General features: G+C 34.0%; 1 protein-coding gene across 2 annotated transcripts in view; it reads right to left on the bottom strand.

Annotated features, from left to right (window-relative positions):
• Positions 1-18,719, bottom strand: part of Znf385b (zinc finger protein 385B) — a 289,007-nt gene that overhangs the window by 46,509 nt on the left and 223,779 nt on the right. For both annotated transcript variants that reach the window (XM_027943968.3, XM_027943969.2), the window contains one exon: positions 18,257-18,367. In XM_027943968.3, the coding sequence (XP_027799769.2) occupies positions 18,257-18,367 (111 nt within the window). The remainder of the gene's footprint in view (positions 1-18,256; positions 18,368-18,719) is intronic.

The raw sequence follows: 18,719 nt of genomic DNA, 5'->3' as shown, positions 1-18,719 counted from the left end.
TTTATTAATTTATATAACCATTTGATTAATGTTTGTCTTCTCAGACAATAACCTTCATTAAAGCTTGTACACATAAGATTTCTTTTCTCTTCATTGCATTTCTTGCACTTAGCACACTGCCTGAAACACTGGAGGCATTGATAAATATTGATGATAGGAATGGATGAATGAATAAATGAATGAAAAAAAAAGTCTTTTTTACTTGGCAATAGAATTAAAGTAAAGGTAGAGAAAGAAAAAATATTTAGAGTTGACTTTAAAAGTTTCATATCTAAATGGCAGGAAAAGGGACAAAATAACAAAAAAATGTAGTTAGGGTTGATGAAGAAATATTGCAGAGGAAAATGAAGATTCATTCTGAGCATTTTCTGTCTGGTTGCTCATGGGCTGCACAGTGGCACAGTTCAGCAGATGACTGGAAATACAACTGGTATTTGAGGAAAGTGCCTGGGGTGGAGACAACCTTTGGGAACCATATGATAAGATTATGGATGAGACTCTGGAGGTAGATGAGGCTCCTGAGGAATTAAAATTCGTACAGGGAGCAGAATAGAACAGTAATTATACTTAACAGGTAGGATGAGGTTGAGAAATCAGCACAGAATAGAGAAAAAGAGCCACCAGAAAAGTAGGATGGATAAGTCATTAACACACAGAGGCCAAAAAAATTGAAAATCTCAAAAGTAAAACTAATTTAAAAATATGGCTACCAAGGAGGAACTACAGTCTTTGTGAAGTATGGCAACATCTTAAGTATTACACTACTTTTCTGTAATCTCAAAGCAACTTCATTAAATAGCTAAAAAATAATCTGAGTTTCTCATGTTCTAAAAGAATATTTGATAATGCTGTACAAAAAATATAGTGGTAGCCATGCTTGTTGAAATAAAGATCTTATTTATAGATACTGTTCCAAGGAAAATTATAGCACCTGGCCTACCACTTCAAAGAGGAGAAGAATACACAGCCATAAAGAGAACACAATGCCAGAAAGGCTGTAAACACAATGTCAGGTTACAAAAAATTACTCTAAACTCAATAATAAAAATAGTGACAAATAGCTGCCGTTTACTTTTTGCTATGTACCAGGCACAGTGCTAAGCATTTCACATGCAGTATCTCATTTCAGCCTCACAAAACCATACAGAGCAAACATTATTAGTTGAAGTTTACAGAGACTCTGAAAAGTTAAGTTATTGCCCAATCAGAAATGGAAAACCCTGGCTTCAAACTAAAAGATACATCATAAGATCCTAAAGTAAGTTTCAAGCCCAGGTCAAAATAGCCCTCACAGAGGGTCCAAAACAGGAACTCTTAACCTTTAGCCACCCTGGTAAAAGATGATCTCTATTTCCTTAGAAATAGATTATCTGGAGTGAAAACTGGTTTGGGGGCATGGTCTTTAATGTCATGTAAGATATAGTTTTAACTATATGGATTTAGTAATTCTCAACCAATCCTTAGGTTGCCATCAGTTAAAAATCCCCTTTAGGATCATTCAAGAAATGTTTATGCACTGTGCTAAGGTAGCAGGGAGTGAGCAATGAACAAAATGGACCCAGTTTCTGTCCTTATGCAATCAATAATCATGTACGTACGTGTGTGCATGTGTCCATGCGTACATGTTCAGAGAACAGATACTAAACAAAGAGTTATGTAAATAAAGACACATTTACTAACTGTAATACAGACCATGGAGTTTAGTGAGTGTGATATTATTAATGGGGTGGAACTAATTTTAGACTATAGTCCAGAAAAACTTCTTTAATGAAGAAACATTTGAGGTGAGACCTAAAGAAGGAGTATAGGAGTAAGAACTAGACTGAAAGCAGGAGGGGCAGAAGTGACTTGGCAGATTCATGGAAGTGAAAGCAAGCCATTGTGGCTAAAGCACTGCAAACAATGGAGAGAATGGCAGGAACTGGACTGGAGATGAGCAACACTGGTTAGGAATAGTTTAAATTTTGAGGATGCTGGTGACTAATAGAGTGAAAATTCTGGTAACAACAAGAGTGATAATAATGAAAAGAAAACCTCCTACTCCTCCAGGTTCCTGACTTTCTGCTTGGATCTCTCTCTTTCACATCATCATCATCATCTTCATCATCATTATGGTTAGATGTTAGGTGTCGCTCAAAAGCTCATGTGTAAGAAAATGCAAGAAAGTTTAGAGGCAAAATGATTGAGTTATGAGAGTCTTTAACATAATCAGCACATTAATCCTCTGATAAAGATAGTGGGTGGTAACTGTAGGCAGACTGGGTGTGGATGGAGGAGGTGGGTAATTGGAGGCATGTCTTGGGGATATATTTTGTCCCTGGTAAAGGAAGTCTCTCCCTCTCTCTGCTTCTTGGTGCCATGTTCTCAGCTGCTTTTCTCTGCCATGATGTTCTGCCTCACTTTGAGCCCCTAGGAATGGAGTTGGTCTTTTGTGAACTGAGATCTCTGAAACTGTGAATTCCCAGATAAACCTTTTCCTCCTTTTTCCTTTTTTTTTTTTTTTTTTTTTTTTGTGGTGCTGAGGATGGAACCCAGGGCCTTGGTCCTGGGTTCCTTCCTCTTCTTAATAGGTTCTATCAGGTCTTTTGGTCACAGAAGCAAAAGAGCTAGCTAAAACAATCATCATTGTCATCATCAGTATAAAAGAAAAAGCCACATGTACCAACTGATTACAAAGGCTATGACTGGAAGTAGTGGACTAAAGTGAGGGTCACTGGTTTTTAGGATGTTGGAGGTTCTGGCTGCTTGACTAATCTTGGTGTAAAGTGATCAGATTCCCAACGGACTGAATGCTCAATTTTGAAAAAACAAATCTTGTATTCAATGGTTTGATTATTTGTCTATCAAGATCAGTTTAGGTCAAAACACAGAATCAGTGATTTATCTTTGACTCACCTAGTAAGATCAGTGTGGATAAATTAATTGGATAACTCAGACCTCAAAACGATAGTTGTTTGGCCTTAAATATGGGTCTAGATATTACTTGTGTTCAAAGACCAGAAAGACTTTCAGAGAGATGTTAACCAAGTAATGAAAATATTAATTTTCTTTAAAAGAGAGAAGAGTATTAGATGTTACTAAATATTTATAATTTTAGAAAACTTATACTAATGAGACTAAAATTTGGGTGATGGACACAATGAAATTATAAAAAAAAAAACCCTCAAAAGTAGAACATTTTTGAAGAAATGCTGTTAGTACATAACTGTTTGCTACAAGAGATTATATTTGTTAAATATGTATAAGAATTATTTTAGATTTTATCACTGCTGGTGTTTTCAATGAATGCCCTTAAAGTGCTGAAGTGTGCTTGAAAAATCATTTCTGCTGGTATTCTAAATCTGTTTCCACCTCCTTTGCAATTCTCATTTGCATTATCTTTGAAGAAAGAATTTGGACCAAACAAAAATAAATAAAATTCATCTATACCTGAATTATCACAAATCCCTAATTAATGTAGTCTAAATTAATAAGAATTTACTGGATTTATAAAAATGGAAATTTATGCAAAAGACAGTTATTCAATGTCTAAATCTCTAGAAAGCTAGCTTGAAAAGAATGTCAGATATTCAAATTTTTAATTTTTAAATCTCCATCTGTGAACTCAGTAATTCTATTCTGGCATTTTACAAATGTAGACATCTATCATTTCCCCAACATTTACAGATATTAATAAATACCTCCTTTTGTGACCATCTGTGTCAATGTAAATTAAATCACAAAGAGATTGTTGGTATTTTTACTTTAAAAGTATGTATAAGACATTTTGTTGGCTTAAACAATTTCATTTACAAAACTATAACAAATAACCTACCTACTCCTTTTGTAAATCTAGACTTTTCTCTTCATCTCAAATGACATAAGAAAAAAGGCAATAAATTTATGATGTAAAAACCCCCAATCATCATAGAAGGAATGATTCCATAGGTGCCTCTCATAAAATGTTAGTTATTTCTTTCCAGAGCAAAAACTAGATTATCATCTTTAGCTCACAGTTCAGATCTCTGAACTGATAATGAAAGCTGATTTTCAGAGAATATTTGGTGGACATAATCAAAGATAAAAAAGAAACTATTTGATGATCAACATTCTTCAGTATGAATTGCTCATTCTAAATATAACATGAATTTAAAGCAGAACTGTAATTCCCATTAATTGAACATGAATCATTTATGATATACTGAAGGTGGGGCTATGGGAATGTTCACCTTACATGCAGGAAATAAGGTTTTGCACTGTCTGTAGACAATTTAAATAATAAAGTTGACTAAAAAAAAAGCAGTCTGCTTTTTATTTTCATTAAATGCTGGTAATTCTAAACTATGGTAATAAAGTACTCCTGTGATAGTAGGAACAAATGTGACTCCATTTTGTTTTATGACTTCATCCTGTAAAACAACCATGCCAAGTAGAAGAGTCATGACTGGAGCAAGATGTTCTTTTCCTTTTGCTATAGAAACCTTTAAGAACACGGAACTACCTAATGGGGTATTGTTTCTGTAACTAGGGGTGACTGGGCTAACTGTGATTGGTTAGGCTTCCCTCTGCTTGACTGCACTGTCCCGCTTCTGTAACCTGGCTTGCTTGCATTGGCTAGACCCCCTGAACATCCCTTTTGCGGTTTTCAGGCTTATAAGGAGTGCTCTTGCAATTGTTCGGGGTTGATCAGGGGAACAGCTTTATGTTCTGGTCAGCCGCCACCAGTGTGCTTCAATAAAGGCTTGATTCGATGATACGTGAGTGGTCTGGAAGTCAGTTTATGAAACCCTGGGACGAAGCTTTAACTATAACACTCCTCCCTGACAAAATATTTTTTTTGGTCTAAATTCTAAACAAATACTTTGGTTACAGTTGAGTTTTAAAAATAATATATGTAAATTTAAGATTAGCACATTTTTGTTGAGTGTGGTGGTGCATACATGTAATCCCAGCACTTGGGAGGCTAAGGCAGGAAGATAGCTAGTTCTAGGCCAGAGGGGGAAACTTAGCAAGACCCTGTCTAAAAATAAAATGGGCTGGGGGTATAGCTCAGTGGTCGAGCATTCCCTGTTCAATCCTCAGTACTGCAGACAAACAAAAACAATTAGCACATTTTTCTTATTTATGTTTTTTTTTTTTTTTTGGGGGGGGGACGGTTACTGGGGATTGAACTCAGGGGCACTCGACTACTGAGCCACATACCCAGCTTTAATTTGTATTTTATTTAGAGACAGGGTCTCACTGAGTTGCTTAATGCCCTGCTTTTGCTAAGGCTGGCAATCCTCCTGTCTCAGCCTCCTGAGCCACTGGTAATACAGGCTTGTGTCACCACACCTGGTTTATTTATGGTTTTAATTAACTACATGGAAGTTAATATAGAGGACTTGTAGTTACACAATTGAACTCTTCAATTCACAGTGACTTCACTACACCTGTTCATTTTAAGAGTAAGTTCCTAATAGATAGGAATCATTCCATATCAGTTCAGATGCCATTCATATTTGCAAACCCTGTGCCACTCCTGTTCTGGTATTTCAGTAGGTGATTTGAAATAAACACATGATAGAATAGTAATGTTAAAGATAAAGAAACAAATCTTGAGATAGTTCAGATTCTTCATTTGACATGTCTACTTGGAATTTTTGTATTTTAAATATAAGAATGAACATGTCAACTGTGATGTGTACTCTTCTTGTTTGATAAATATCAATTTTAGCTTTTACTTGAAATCTTTTACTGATTTTGGCTAATTTCATTAAAATTGAAATTTATGTTTAAACTTGTTATGTGCTTTAACACCAAGGAACAAAGAAGAAAAAAAACAAACCAAAACAACAACAACAACAACAAAAAAAACCCCAAAGTAATAAAATCATCATTTTTTTAAGAGCTAAACATACTTTTTAATCTGAAGGTAATACAAATTACTAAGAATTGAGCTATATTCTCCCCCCTCCCCCCAGATTACCTTAAAAGTAAGATGTATTCTGGGAAGACCTAGTTAATCAGACCTGTTTTCTAACTACTGAACACTATATTTGCTCTCCAGGCATCCTGGAACTCAAAACTAAAGTGGAGGAAGAGGGAGAGAATGTTCAGGCCAAGGCTTGGTTCCTTCCTTCCTTAGGTTTAGATAAGATGAAATACTAGTCATTCAAAGTGACCATATTCTGTAACATGTTGACAAAGAAAGTTGTGGAACATTCACCCCAGGAGAAGGGATGATTCAGTAACCTGTTGTAAGTAAAGTTGGTTTCAGGTATATAGACTTGAAAATTTTGCAGTTTTCGGGGTTCATGGATTCCATGGACCAGATCCTTGATGAACCCTATCTGCTTTGACTCTAGAATTTTTTAATCATTCATTTATCTCTCCCTCAAACTCTGACCACTTCCCAAGTCTCTATCAGTTTCATCTCCTCCAGGAACCCTTTTGAATATATGGAGATGATACATGTGGAGAGTATCTGGTATAGGGGCTGGCAGAAGAGGAGGCATCCATCAAAGGCTGGCTTTCCACTCATGATTATTCTAGCCCACATGCTCTCACCTTTCCTAAATTTACATTAGGACACACTTAATGCTATTCGATTCAGTAGATTCTAAGTGTACTATTTTGTTTCCCTAGCTAGATAACCAGGTCTATGAGTATGTTCTTCATACATTCCATTTGAGGGAGGAACTATTTTGATGTTCCTTTCCTGTCTAGGAACAAGTTCACTGCTTCTTTATTTTCCATTAAAAACTCATATTAATTGGTTACACTATTTTGTTAACAAAGTCTTGAAATTTTAGAAATTGGCTAAAGCAATACTTCCTCATGTGCCATCCTCTCCTCCTACCCAGGTCCCCAATCATGCATCATAAGGTTCACCAGCCTATCAGATTTTCCTGGAGAGCTGCTCTTTCTGCAGACCAACCATATTTAAAGTTCTCCAAGCAAAGTGCTGTCACTTTATTCAAAAAGCTGCTTGAAAGGTGAAAGCAGCTAAAAGGTACCTCTTTCACAGATTATTCTGAGCTATATATTAAGTCAGCCACATAGTTAATGCAGTGAAATAGATAAGCTTATTTTTTTATTCCATCCAGCTTCTTTTTGTTTTTGTCTTATATTAAATAATACATTTTGTTTCTTGTTGGAAAGGTTGTGCGAATTTCCACCGACTGTCCACTGACGCATTCAGAATAAAAAGATAAGCTATGGGAAACCAAACATGTCCTAAATAAAGTCTGAATGTAAACTTTAAACCAACTACTAATCATTTTGGAAACCTGCAGGTGTTCAGCTTAGAAATTCTAACTGTTGTTAATTATATGTTGAATACATTTGTAGCTGGAAATCCTAAACACACACAAAAAAATCAAGTGAAACACTGTATTCTTGTTAGGGATTTTGTAACCAATCTTAACTAAGTGAAGAGTGAAGATGCAAAATACAGGAACCTTAAGTAGTCTTCTCCCAAGTGACAAGAAAACTTTCAGATAGAAAAAATTCAACAAAATGACTTGAAAATGCCTCTTTTTTTTTTTTTTTTTTTTTTTAGTTTTCACTAAAAGGGTCATTTCTAACACAGGATTTTACAAAGGAAGAAAAGAACACCCATAATATTTATTTTTAAAAGGTGTTATTAACATTTGTTCAGCAAACCAATTACCTAATGGAAATGTACCAAAGCTTGTATTAGTGACAGTAAATTGTAGATAGTTAATGGTTTTCTGTTCAGAATGTATCCTGCTGAGGGGTAGGGTGGGTATTGATATTTTCATTGTATAATTCATATTTATGTTCTTCACAACATGTATTAGGCTAATCATCCAACTTTGTATATTATTTAATACATATAAAGAACTAAAGTTACATGCTATGTGAGGCATCTATATGTTTAAAGAATAAACAGAAAAATATTGAATTATATCTGATGCATAATTTCCCCATTACTTAAATACAGGCTCTGATGAGTTTTTTAAGACATAATGCTTACTTTAAAAAATCTTTATTTTAAACCTAGTCTCTTTTTTTTAATGATGAATTTTGAAACAGTTCTAAATTATCCAAATATCTATTTAAATTAAGGCAATGCTGAGAAATATTGTGATGTCTTCATATTATAGTACTACTGTAAAAATTAGATTTAAAAAAAAAAACTAATAACTACTATATGCTTAAAAAATTGAATAAAGTTTAGGAGCTTTGTTAAAGAGCAGCTATTGAGCAAAACTTTTAGCACAATATGTCCCTGCTCCATGCAATCACGCTATATTTCTGTCATGTTGAAGCAAAAAATGTTCATCATTTTGTCAGCTCTGGCTGAAAAACAGAGAATTACCTTCCCAAGCTCTGGAGATTTATGCTTTTAATTACCTCCTATCTGCTTCACTACCCTCCAAACCTAAGAATCAATATAAATAGTCTTATTTATGGGAAAAATGTAAAATGTTTGACAAAAGCTGGTTATCATTTTCTAGATTTTCCATTTGATGCTATTGATTCCTTCTATTTTTAGTACTGTACCTTTTTCTCTTGACAGAATCAGTTGGTTTTTCAAACTCACAATATTATTCATTTATCTAATAATTTGTACTGCTTAACAGCAGATATAAACTTTAAAACCAGCTTTTCAGTTCCTAGCCCAGCAATAAGAATATTATCGCTGTGGTATCTCTTTATTTAATCATCTGCTGCAGAGTTCCATTTAAGTGTGACTTCTCCAATCCCCTCATCATAACTTACTTTTCAGCGAGGACCAACTTCCATGGCTTATTTTGTTTCTAAATAGGAGGCTATATTAGCATAGGGAAAATAGCACCCTTGAATACACAAATATATAACTTATACATAATTATACATCTAGTCGTCCCTCAGTATCTGTCAGAGATCGGTTCCAGGACCTCCCTTGGATATCAAAATCTGTGGATGCCGAATTTTCTTACATAAGATGACAGAGTATTCACATATAACCTATGTATATCCTCCTATACTCTTTAAATAATGTCTGAAGTATTGATAATGCCTAATACAATGCAAATGCTGTATAAATAGTGTTATACTGTGTTGTTTAGAAAATGACAATAAGAAAAGGATATAAATATTCCCTACAGATGCATTTTTTCCCCAAATATTTTTCAACTGTGGTTGGTTGAATCCGTGGAGGTAGAACCCATGGATATAAAGGACCTACTATATATAATTTATATATATTTATATAAATAGAACTATAAAGGAGTTAGTTTCTACCCTCAAGAGCTTTCAAGAGAAATAGAGCAGATGTGAATGGGTGAGTGGCAGTGGTTGTATACATATATGTGAGAGAGGTAGCCATTAATCCATAGCTTTAACACACGTGTAGATGTTTGTTGGAAATATGTGACAGTGGTCTTGGTGGAGGGTCAAATATTGGGAATTGAATGTTTAAAAATTTTCCCTGTTAGGGTTGGGGTTGTGGCTCAGAGGTGGAGCGCTTGCCTACCATGTGTTGAGGCACTGGGTTCAATCCTCAGCACCACTTAGAAATAAAATAAAGTTAAACTATATTATGTACTAGTTAAATAGTATATATACGTGTCCACCTATAACTAAAAAGTAAATATTAAAAAAAAAACTTGAAAAAGTTTTCCCTGTTATTAGTGACTGAAAATTCTGGAAGTATAAGATAAATTTATTTTTTTTAAATTCTACACTGGTTAGAGTTCCAAATGAAAGGCTTAGTATTTTTTTTTTTTTTTTTGTATCTTCTAAAGGTCATTTCAGGTGAAGTATTTCTGAATTTAAAGCAATGAATCCAGCTATTAAGCTAAAGAATTGCTTAATAAAGATACTAAAAATGTTCAAGAAAGACAGGGAAAAAAGAATATTTGTTCTATTTTTCTACAGAGAAAGAGGAAGAAGGGAAAAAGAAGAGGAGAGGAAGAAGACTGAGAACAAAGGAAGGAGGTTTAGAGAACACAAAGGAAGAGAAACACTGATAAGAGTTAAAAGCAGCCAAAGAAGTCAATAGCAAATTGGCAGAAACCCATAGAAGAATGTTACATCATCATCATCATCATCATCATCATCATAATTATTATTATTATTATTAAACAGCTTGATCCTTCAGAAAGCCCAAACAAATGCCTTGTGGCTAGGGTCTCTTTTGCTTTTGCTGCAAGGGACATCTTCAAAGGCAGTGGCTAACTGGCTTTCTGTGTCCTGGCGGCTCTGACTTCTCAGACAACCACAGCTGCTGCAGGGACTTGCTGCCTCGTGGCAGCTGGTGGAGAGGTGGAGTTAGCTTTGTTGGCCAGAGGAGGTGGAGGACCCGCCAACATGAAGTGGAAAGGGAGTGAGTGTGGGACTCAAAGTTGTAGCTTTCTCTCTAATCTCATGACTGCCTAGGTCTCTGCAGGATGAGGCCAGGGCCTCTAGAGCAGAGACAGCACTAGGGCCTCTGAAATGACAGATGGTTCATGGGGGCAGCTGGTTTATGCACTGTATTATTTTAGCTGCTAAAAGAAATCAGGAAGTGGGAACAGGATAAAAACTCAAAAGAATGAGAGAAAGATCCAGGAGAATATAACTTTATAATATGATTTTATCTAAATGAAAGCTGGAAAGATGACAAAGACACAAATCCAGAGTAGGTGGCACTGCAGAAATACAAACTGTACACTAATGTAGTCATGGGAACTGAGGGTGATATTGAATGACTACATTTTCTGAAATTTCAGAGAAATTTACAATAAAGAAAGTCACCTACAGAAATATTCACACAAACGACAAATACTTGGTCCCCCTACTATTTTAACTTATAAACAAACCTTCAACTTCCTGCCCATTTGTACTTAATCATCCTAATGGAATTCAGTGAAAGGGCATGAGATCATCTCTTTGTCTTGGGATCTGAGAAAGCATAAATAACACAGCCAAAAGAAGAGAGGGGTGAAATGAGAGGTAAAGATATTGGATAACCCCAAACCAAAATAAATACAAAGAACAACATCAACAAAAATCACAAACCTAGAAAGTACTACCAAGTAAGATAAAATTAAAAATTGTGAACTATAATGTGATTCAAATTTGAGATGCTGTTCAAAAAGTAATACTGTAAGTTTTAAAAATCAAATGAATTAGCTCCAAATGAGTAATGAAAGCCTATGGAGTCAGTACTTAGGGACAGTATTGTGGTATTAATGATGAATTCCAAAATTTCAGGTATATTGAATTAAAGTATATAAAACTTGATTTAAAAGATCATTATGCTCTCATTTGATTTGCCTATAAAGAATGAAGGACCCAGTTATCGATTAAGGATATTTATAATAAACTGTGTTTTGTTATAGTAGAAATAGTAGTATAATAATAATGCTGTCATAAAAAGTAATAATATTGTTATCAAACTAAGTTTTTAAAAATATATATAAGAAAATCAAGTTGCTCTGCTCTTATGTAAGAATCTGTTTAAATTCATATCATCCTTCTGCTACTATTTCCAAGGAATTGAAATTAATATGTAAATTAGTTCCTATCTGCCAACTTTCCACTTAGCGAAAAAGAAAGAAATGTTAGCTTTTTTTTTTTTTTTTAAGGTACTGTGGATTGAACTCGAGGCCTCACATGTATTAGCAAACTCTACCAGTGAGCTACATTCCAGGCTTCCAAAAAAAATTTTAAGGTGTATGTTAGCTCATTTTCCTGGCAAGTTAACTCTGGAAATGACACTTCCAGGTAAAAGGCAAAAATTCAGATTTAGGCTTATCAATTTATGACCATACTACCATTGTAATGTATCCATTCATTGGAGAATAAGGAGGCATTCAGGCTAAGCACAACTTCACTAAGCTTCTACCATGTTGGAGGAAAAAAGGTGGTTAAAAAGAAAACAAAGATTGGGGTCTGCATACATTTGGGCAAAAGTCTGGGATCAGTTGGAAAGAATATTATTCCTGGACTGCAAAGCTTGCCCCTTGGCAAAGTTAATGGTGTTAATTTGTAAAGGTTCATTTGGGAAATGTTTGTGATTAATGCCTGCTCATTTACATAACACTGTATTGTGTAAATAAAGCTGTGGCCTTTTGCTTTCCAACAGTGGAGTTCTACCAAGATGGAGATGGTAAAAGCTGGACAAAGCAGGCTACAGAACACTTAAACTAGGTCACATTGAATTTTAATGCACAGGCCTTCCCTGGTTCGTTTTATATGGGTAATGGGGAACTGCAGAATGCAGTCTGTTTACTGTGCAAATTTGCCTTCCAGATTTTTCAATAAACATATTTTCTACACCAAGGAGTGAAGCCAATTCAGTCTCAGGCTGATTTAGAAATGTTATTAAAGAAAATAAGGATGAGCATCTTCTTAATTCTTACATTAAAATGTAAATAGGGTAATTATAAAATAATAAACTCTCCCCCAAATAAAAAATGCTCAGTTTCAGAGCTTAGTTATGCAGATAGTAGCACCATTACTAAACACTGAGAACATGTATATGTCACATTTGTGAATTTGCCATCCAGACTCTGTGACTTTACTGCCTGAATCTAAACATGACTCAGAAGTTTAATTTATTTCTTTATTATCAACAGAGCTTTTTGAGCAGTCAGAGAGAGGCTGGTGGTCATATGCTTATGTGTGCACAATTGTCCCCGTCTTTATTAGCACACAGGGAGAAAGTGGTTGATATTGAATGAAACTCAAGTCAAAGCTGAACCTAATCCCAGAGAAATCCAGGAAGAAAATTCTTGTACTTCTCCTCACTCAACCCATGGTACAAAATTAAAAATAGAATTTGACTGGGTACAGTTGCATACCTCTGTAATCCCCGCAACTTGGGAGGATGAGGCAGGAGTTCAAATTCAACCTAGGCAACTTCAGGAGATTTTGTTTCAAAAAGAAAAAAAAAAGAGGTGTTGACTATAACTTGGTGGTAGAGCACTTACCTACTATGCATGATACCCTGGGTTTAATCCCCAGTGTCACAAAACAAACAAACAAACTAAAATAGATAAATAAAAACGGCTAGGATGTAGCTTGGTGGTATAATCCCTCAGTGGTATAGAAATCCTGGATTCAATCCCCAGTACTGAGGAAAAAAAAAAAAGAATTTGTAGTCATTTTTTTCTGTTTTAGCTGCTGTTCCATCTGTAAGATATAGGTGTTCATATTCCACCCTGCTATGATATTGTGGAAATTATTTTTGTCATAGAGCTGTAGTGGTCCTCCCAAAGATCAGGTTCATTTTAGGTCTTATTAGAGAAGAGAAACAGGCTGATAATTTTGAAGTGATTCACCAAGTTCAAAATTAGGACTTAATGTCCATGTTCAAGGACTCTTAATCTAGTGTTCTATATCACTAATCTTGGACTAAGAAAAACATAGAATAGGAGACCCAAAACACATTCTGGGGGTTGCAGATTAAGGACAGATTCTAGATATTCTTATTCCTACTGTTTGACAGTAAAAGTTGCTGCTGGATTCTGGAGCCTAGCAAAGTGCTTGTCATAGAGGAGGAGTCAAATTCTCAGAAAATAAATAAAGTTATGAGAGACAACATAATATGAAGAACTGTGGATTCAGAGGCAAGATACCCAGATTTTTGTCCTAGCTCTGTCATTTACTGACTATATCAACTATAAAAACCTATTAAATACCAAAAGATGGTATAAGGGATGAGTTAAATAAATTATAATACATACATATGTAGACTATGTTATCTATTACTTTCACAGCAAATTATCATAAAACTAAAGCATACAAATTTATTGTTTTACAGTTTAGATGGTGAGAAGTCTGATGTAGGTCTCACTGGGCTAAAATCAAGCCAGTAGCAGGACTACCTTCCCTTCTGGAGATTCTAGGGGCAAATTAACTTCCTTGCTTTCCCAGCTTCTAGAGGCTGCCAACATTCCTTACCTTGTCCGCTGCTGCCTGCCAACCTTTTTTTACTTTTAAAGCTAACAATGGCCAGTCAAGTTCTTCTTACATTGCATTACTCCAGTTACCTCTTCTATTTTCAAGTAGCCTTGTCATTACATTATCCAGGATGATTTTTTGTTGGTGGTGTTTTAGGGCCATCTTATTAGCACTCTTATTCCTCTTCACCAGGTATAGTAACATATTAGGTTTCGGGGTTTAAGACGTGGAAATCTTTGTCTACCACATTTGTGAAAGAAGAGAAAGGAAGCTCTCTACATTGTGAGAGGGAAAATTCTCCAAGGTATTATTATTATTATTATTTTTATTTTGTAAAAAAATACACAGCAAAGAAAAGCATAAATAAAATGATATGTAGAAAAGGAAGGAAATAAAAATATATGTTCACATTTAGTTGGTGTTACATAAGCAAACTCTGGAGAGATACGCAAAAATATTAAAGAGGTTATAAACTGGAAATGATGGCAAGGAGGGTAGGAAGATTGGGAATGGGACATAACAAGATTTTTCAACGTATTTTTTAAAATCATTACACTTTTTGAACCATGAAAACATATTTCTTTAACTCGAATGATTCAAAATTGCCCCAAGATCCCATTATTGACTTGACTCTCAAAACCTGTTTTGAAGAGCCTATCAACAGTTTTGTTATTTTTTCTTCTTTAAAACTCAAATTTTAACAGGCAAATCCTCATTTTTTTAGTGGCTTTATAACAAACAATTCTCTAACTTTATATTCCTGGGCTTCATGAAATTCTACATCTTTGCAACACTTTCAAAATTTTATTTTGAAATCCATTTGTATTGTACTGTGAGATCTTCTCAAAATCTAGCATTTCTGCAGTGAGAGGCTAGTGTTAGAGATGGAACATGTCTTTAGGTGGGTATTCATTTTCAAGAGGCCTATTAAGTATTGGGACATTTTAATTTTATATTCATACAGTTATAGAGGTGAGGCTTTAATTTTTCTATGTAACTATAGAAATTTGGACAATAAGTGTGAAAAACTGCTAAATATACTTGTATGTATTTCAGTATTTATTATTCTGGCTGTTCTTGGAAAAGTTCTTTATTATGCCTTAAATCTACTAGTAATAGCATGGTTTACTGCATTTAGTAGTTATATCCCCATCATAAATTAATCTTTTATTCATAAAATATTTTGTGGCACACATATCATTAATTATTCCTAGTCAGGTTTAATAAGGTGTGTGTGTGTGTATGTATGTGTGTGTGTGTGTGTGTGTATATATATATATATATATATATATATATATATATATATATATATATTTTTTTTTTTTTTTTTTAAATTCCTTTAAAGATATTCAGTTGTATGGTTTTTAAAAAGCAAAGACAGGGCTGGGGTTGTGGCTCAGTGGTAGAACGCTCGCCTAGCACGGGCAAGGCCTTGGGTTCGATCCTCAGCACCACATAAAAATAAATTAATTAATTAAAGATATTATGTCCAACTACAACTAAAAAATAAATATTAAAAAAACATAAAAATAAAAAACAAAGACAGTCATGTAACCACTATAGCACTGAAGGTATAAGATATACTCATCACTCAAGAGTTCTCTCATGCCCTTTTGTGCACAATTGCCTAATCTTACCCTCAGCCTCAGTGAAACGCTGATCTGACTATTCCCATAGTTTTGTCTTTTGAGAAAGTAAAGCAAGTGCAGCTGTACTGTGTGTAGTCTTTGTGTTCAACTTCTTTCATTTTGCATGTTGCCTTGGTTTCGTCCATGTTATAGCATGCATGAGTACTTTATTTTTATTTCTGAGTGGTATTCCATTGTATGGCTACACTGTTTGTTTCTCCATCAGCTGATGGATAGTTGGGTTGATTTCAGTTTTGGATGGTCATGAATAAAGTTACTTTAAACATCACATATATAGGAATATTTGTTTTTATTTATTTTGGATAAATACCTAAATGCAGGATTGCTGGGTCACATGAGGAACGCATGCATAATTTCATAAAATTTCTTATAAATAATTGCCAAATTGTTTTACAAAGTGGCCACACCATTTTGTATTCTCATTATGTATGAGAGTTCTAGTTGCTCCTCATCCTAGCCACTTGGTACCTTCAATTTATTTAATTTCCCGCTTCTTTGTTTGTTTGTTAGTTTGTTTTAGGACCAAGAATTGAATCCAGAGGCTCTTAAACACTGAGTCACATCCCCAGCCCTTTTTTATTTTGAGGCAGGGTCTCACTAAGTTGCTGAGGCTGCCTTTGAACATGTGATACTCCTGCATTAGCCTCTTGTGTCACCGGGATTATAATTTTAATTCTTCTAATAATAGGTAAAATGATATTTGATTGTGGTTTTAATCTGCATTTCTGTAATAAATATAATATATGGTTGATCATGTTGAGAATTTTTATGTGCTTGTCTTTCATATTTCTTCTTTGTTAAATGATGGTTCAAATAATTTATTACTGAATTTATGTTACTTACGTGTTTCATATATAAGTCCTTAGTAGTTTCATATACAAGTCCTTTTCTTGTAGTCTATACTTGTTTTTTTTCATTTTCTTAAGAGTCTAATAATGTCATCCGAAGAACAGAATTTAAAAATTTTGATGAAACCCAATATGTCAATATTTTTATAGTTTATATTTTTTGTTTCCTATCTAAGAAATTTTTGTCTAACAAAAGGTCAAATAGATGTTCTATAATTTCTTCTAGACATTCTAGTTTTAAATTTATATGATCCATTTGAATTAATTCTTATGTTTCATATGAGATAGCAGTCAAGGTTCTTTTTTAAAAATTTGCATGTGCATATCTAATTGTTCTAGCATTATTTCTGAAGTACTTATGCAAGGTTATTGACAAGTGACCACATAGGCACATAAAGGTTTTCTAGACTCTGTCCTCCTCCATTGCTCAATGTGTCTAGTATTCTTTCTCCAATTTTATAGTCTCAATGACTATAGATTTTACAGTAAGTACTGAAATAAGGAAACGAAAGTTTTAAAAATTTGTACTTAAAAATGCTTGTGTTGTCCAGTGATTTTCTTTTCTGTGTACATTTAAAAAATTGTGTAATTTTCTACCAAAAAAAAGTCTTTGGTGATTTGATCAGGATACTGATGGGTTTATAGTTTGGGGAGAACCGACATCATCAGTATTGCGCCTTTGAATGAATTAAAACCATATTTTTCTCAGTTTATTTAGGTATATTATTATTATTATTATTATTATTATTATTATTATTATTATTATTATTTTGGTACCTGGGATTGAACTCTGAGGCACTTTGCCACTGAGCCACATCCCCAGCCTTTTTTTGTATTTTGTTTACAGACAGGGTCTTACTGAGTTGCTCATGGTCTAAGTTGCTGAGGCTGGCTTTGAACTTGTGATCCTCCTGCCTCAGCCTCCTAAGTCACTGGGATTATAGGCATGTGCCACCACACCCAACCCTATATTAAATTCTTGAAGATAAAATTTTATCAGGTACCAAAAAATTTCATGGAATTTTTGATTGTATTACATATAATTTTTAAATCATGACAAACAACTCCTTTTTCCTAAGGACAATCATTTTATTATGTTTATTATATAAAATTATAAAAATATTATTTAATAGTATATGTGAAAAAAGATATTTATAATTTTAGTATTTCTGAAAAACATTAATCCTGTAGCATGCTCTTTGTAAAATGGCTTCTGGGGTTGAGTAACCCAGGAATTACCAGAAATGATATGCAGCCTTCAGATTCTGATTTATATTGGTAATTGGCTTCACCTAATAATTTGATATTAAAAATATTTTACTATTATTTGTTTTGCTTTCCTATTACTTTATTTACACATTTTAAAAATCTACTTTTATTAAAAAGATTGATTTTTGTCACTCCTTCTCTTTTAGCAGGAAGATTATGCTGGCCAGATGAGACAAATTATGAAGCTTTTCCTGTATTTCCATGTTCTAGAAAAATCTGAATTGCATAGTAAATTATTCTCTGAGGTATTTAACAAGATTTTGCACACACATGAAATGTGACACTTCAGATTGAAAGTAATAACAATGGTTTTCTTCAGCATTCATTTCTTTTTAATTTTTTTCTATTTGACTATTTTTGACAATATGATTGGTGAGATTAAATGTAAAAGGTATAAGTGAGACTGATTACATAGAGAAATTCTTAATTTCTGATATCAATCATTTCTTCTATTGTCAAGTTTAAAACATTGAACCCAAATCCCTTAGAAATCTGGCACACGAAAATGAGTAGGCTAGCAATAGGAAGGGCTACTAGAGAGTGTGCAAATATGAAGAAATGTACAAGATTAAGACCGATTAGACTTTCAGCTTGACAAAACACAGGGGACAATGAAAAGATGATACTCACATCTGAGTTAAAGCGAAGCTGACAGACATTACAAGAAATAACTTGTTTCTTCTTTGGGGGAATGGATACTCCAAATGTGTGGTTAATGACTGCTTTTTGCACAGGATCCATCTGAAAAGCAAATGATAAAAATTAGTCAGATTTTATCTTCGAAGGATAGACAACAGTGTGCAAATAAAAGTATCTTTAGTATTCCTAAAGATTTTAATTCCCAGACAGAGATAATAAAGATTCTTACTAAATAGTAATGTTCTTAACTCCAAGAATTAAGAACAAAAACAAATGACAAAAAACCCACCTTTTTTGAAACTGCAACACAAGAAGAGACCACAAGAGAATCACCACATTCCAAGAAATCTAATACCTACAAAAGAACCTTGTACATCCTTAAAAGAATCGTAAAACAGAAACTTAAGATCCAAAAGTCAGAGTTAAAATTAAGTTGTTAATGTTTTCCCTGTAG

Source organism: Marmota flaviventris, chromosome 11 (genome assembly GCF_047511675.1).
Source record: "Marmota flaviventris isolate mMarFla1 chromosome 11, mMarFla1.hap1, whole genome shotgun sequence".
Taxonomy (NCBI): domain Eukaryota; kingdom Metazoa; phylum Chordata; class Mammalia; order Rodentia; family Sciuridae; genus Marmota; species Marmota flaviventris.
Note: the sequence above shows the minus strand (reverse complement) of the source record. Positions and strands in the feature narration are given on the sequence as shown.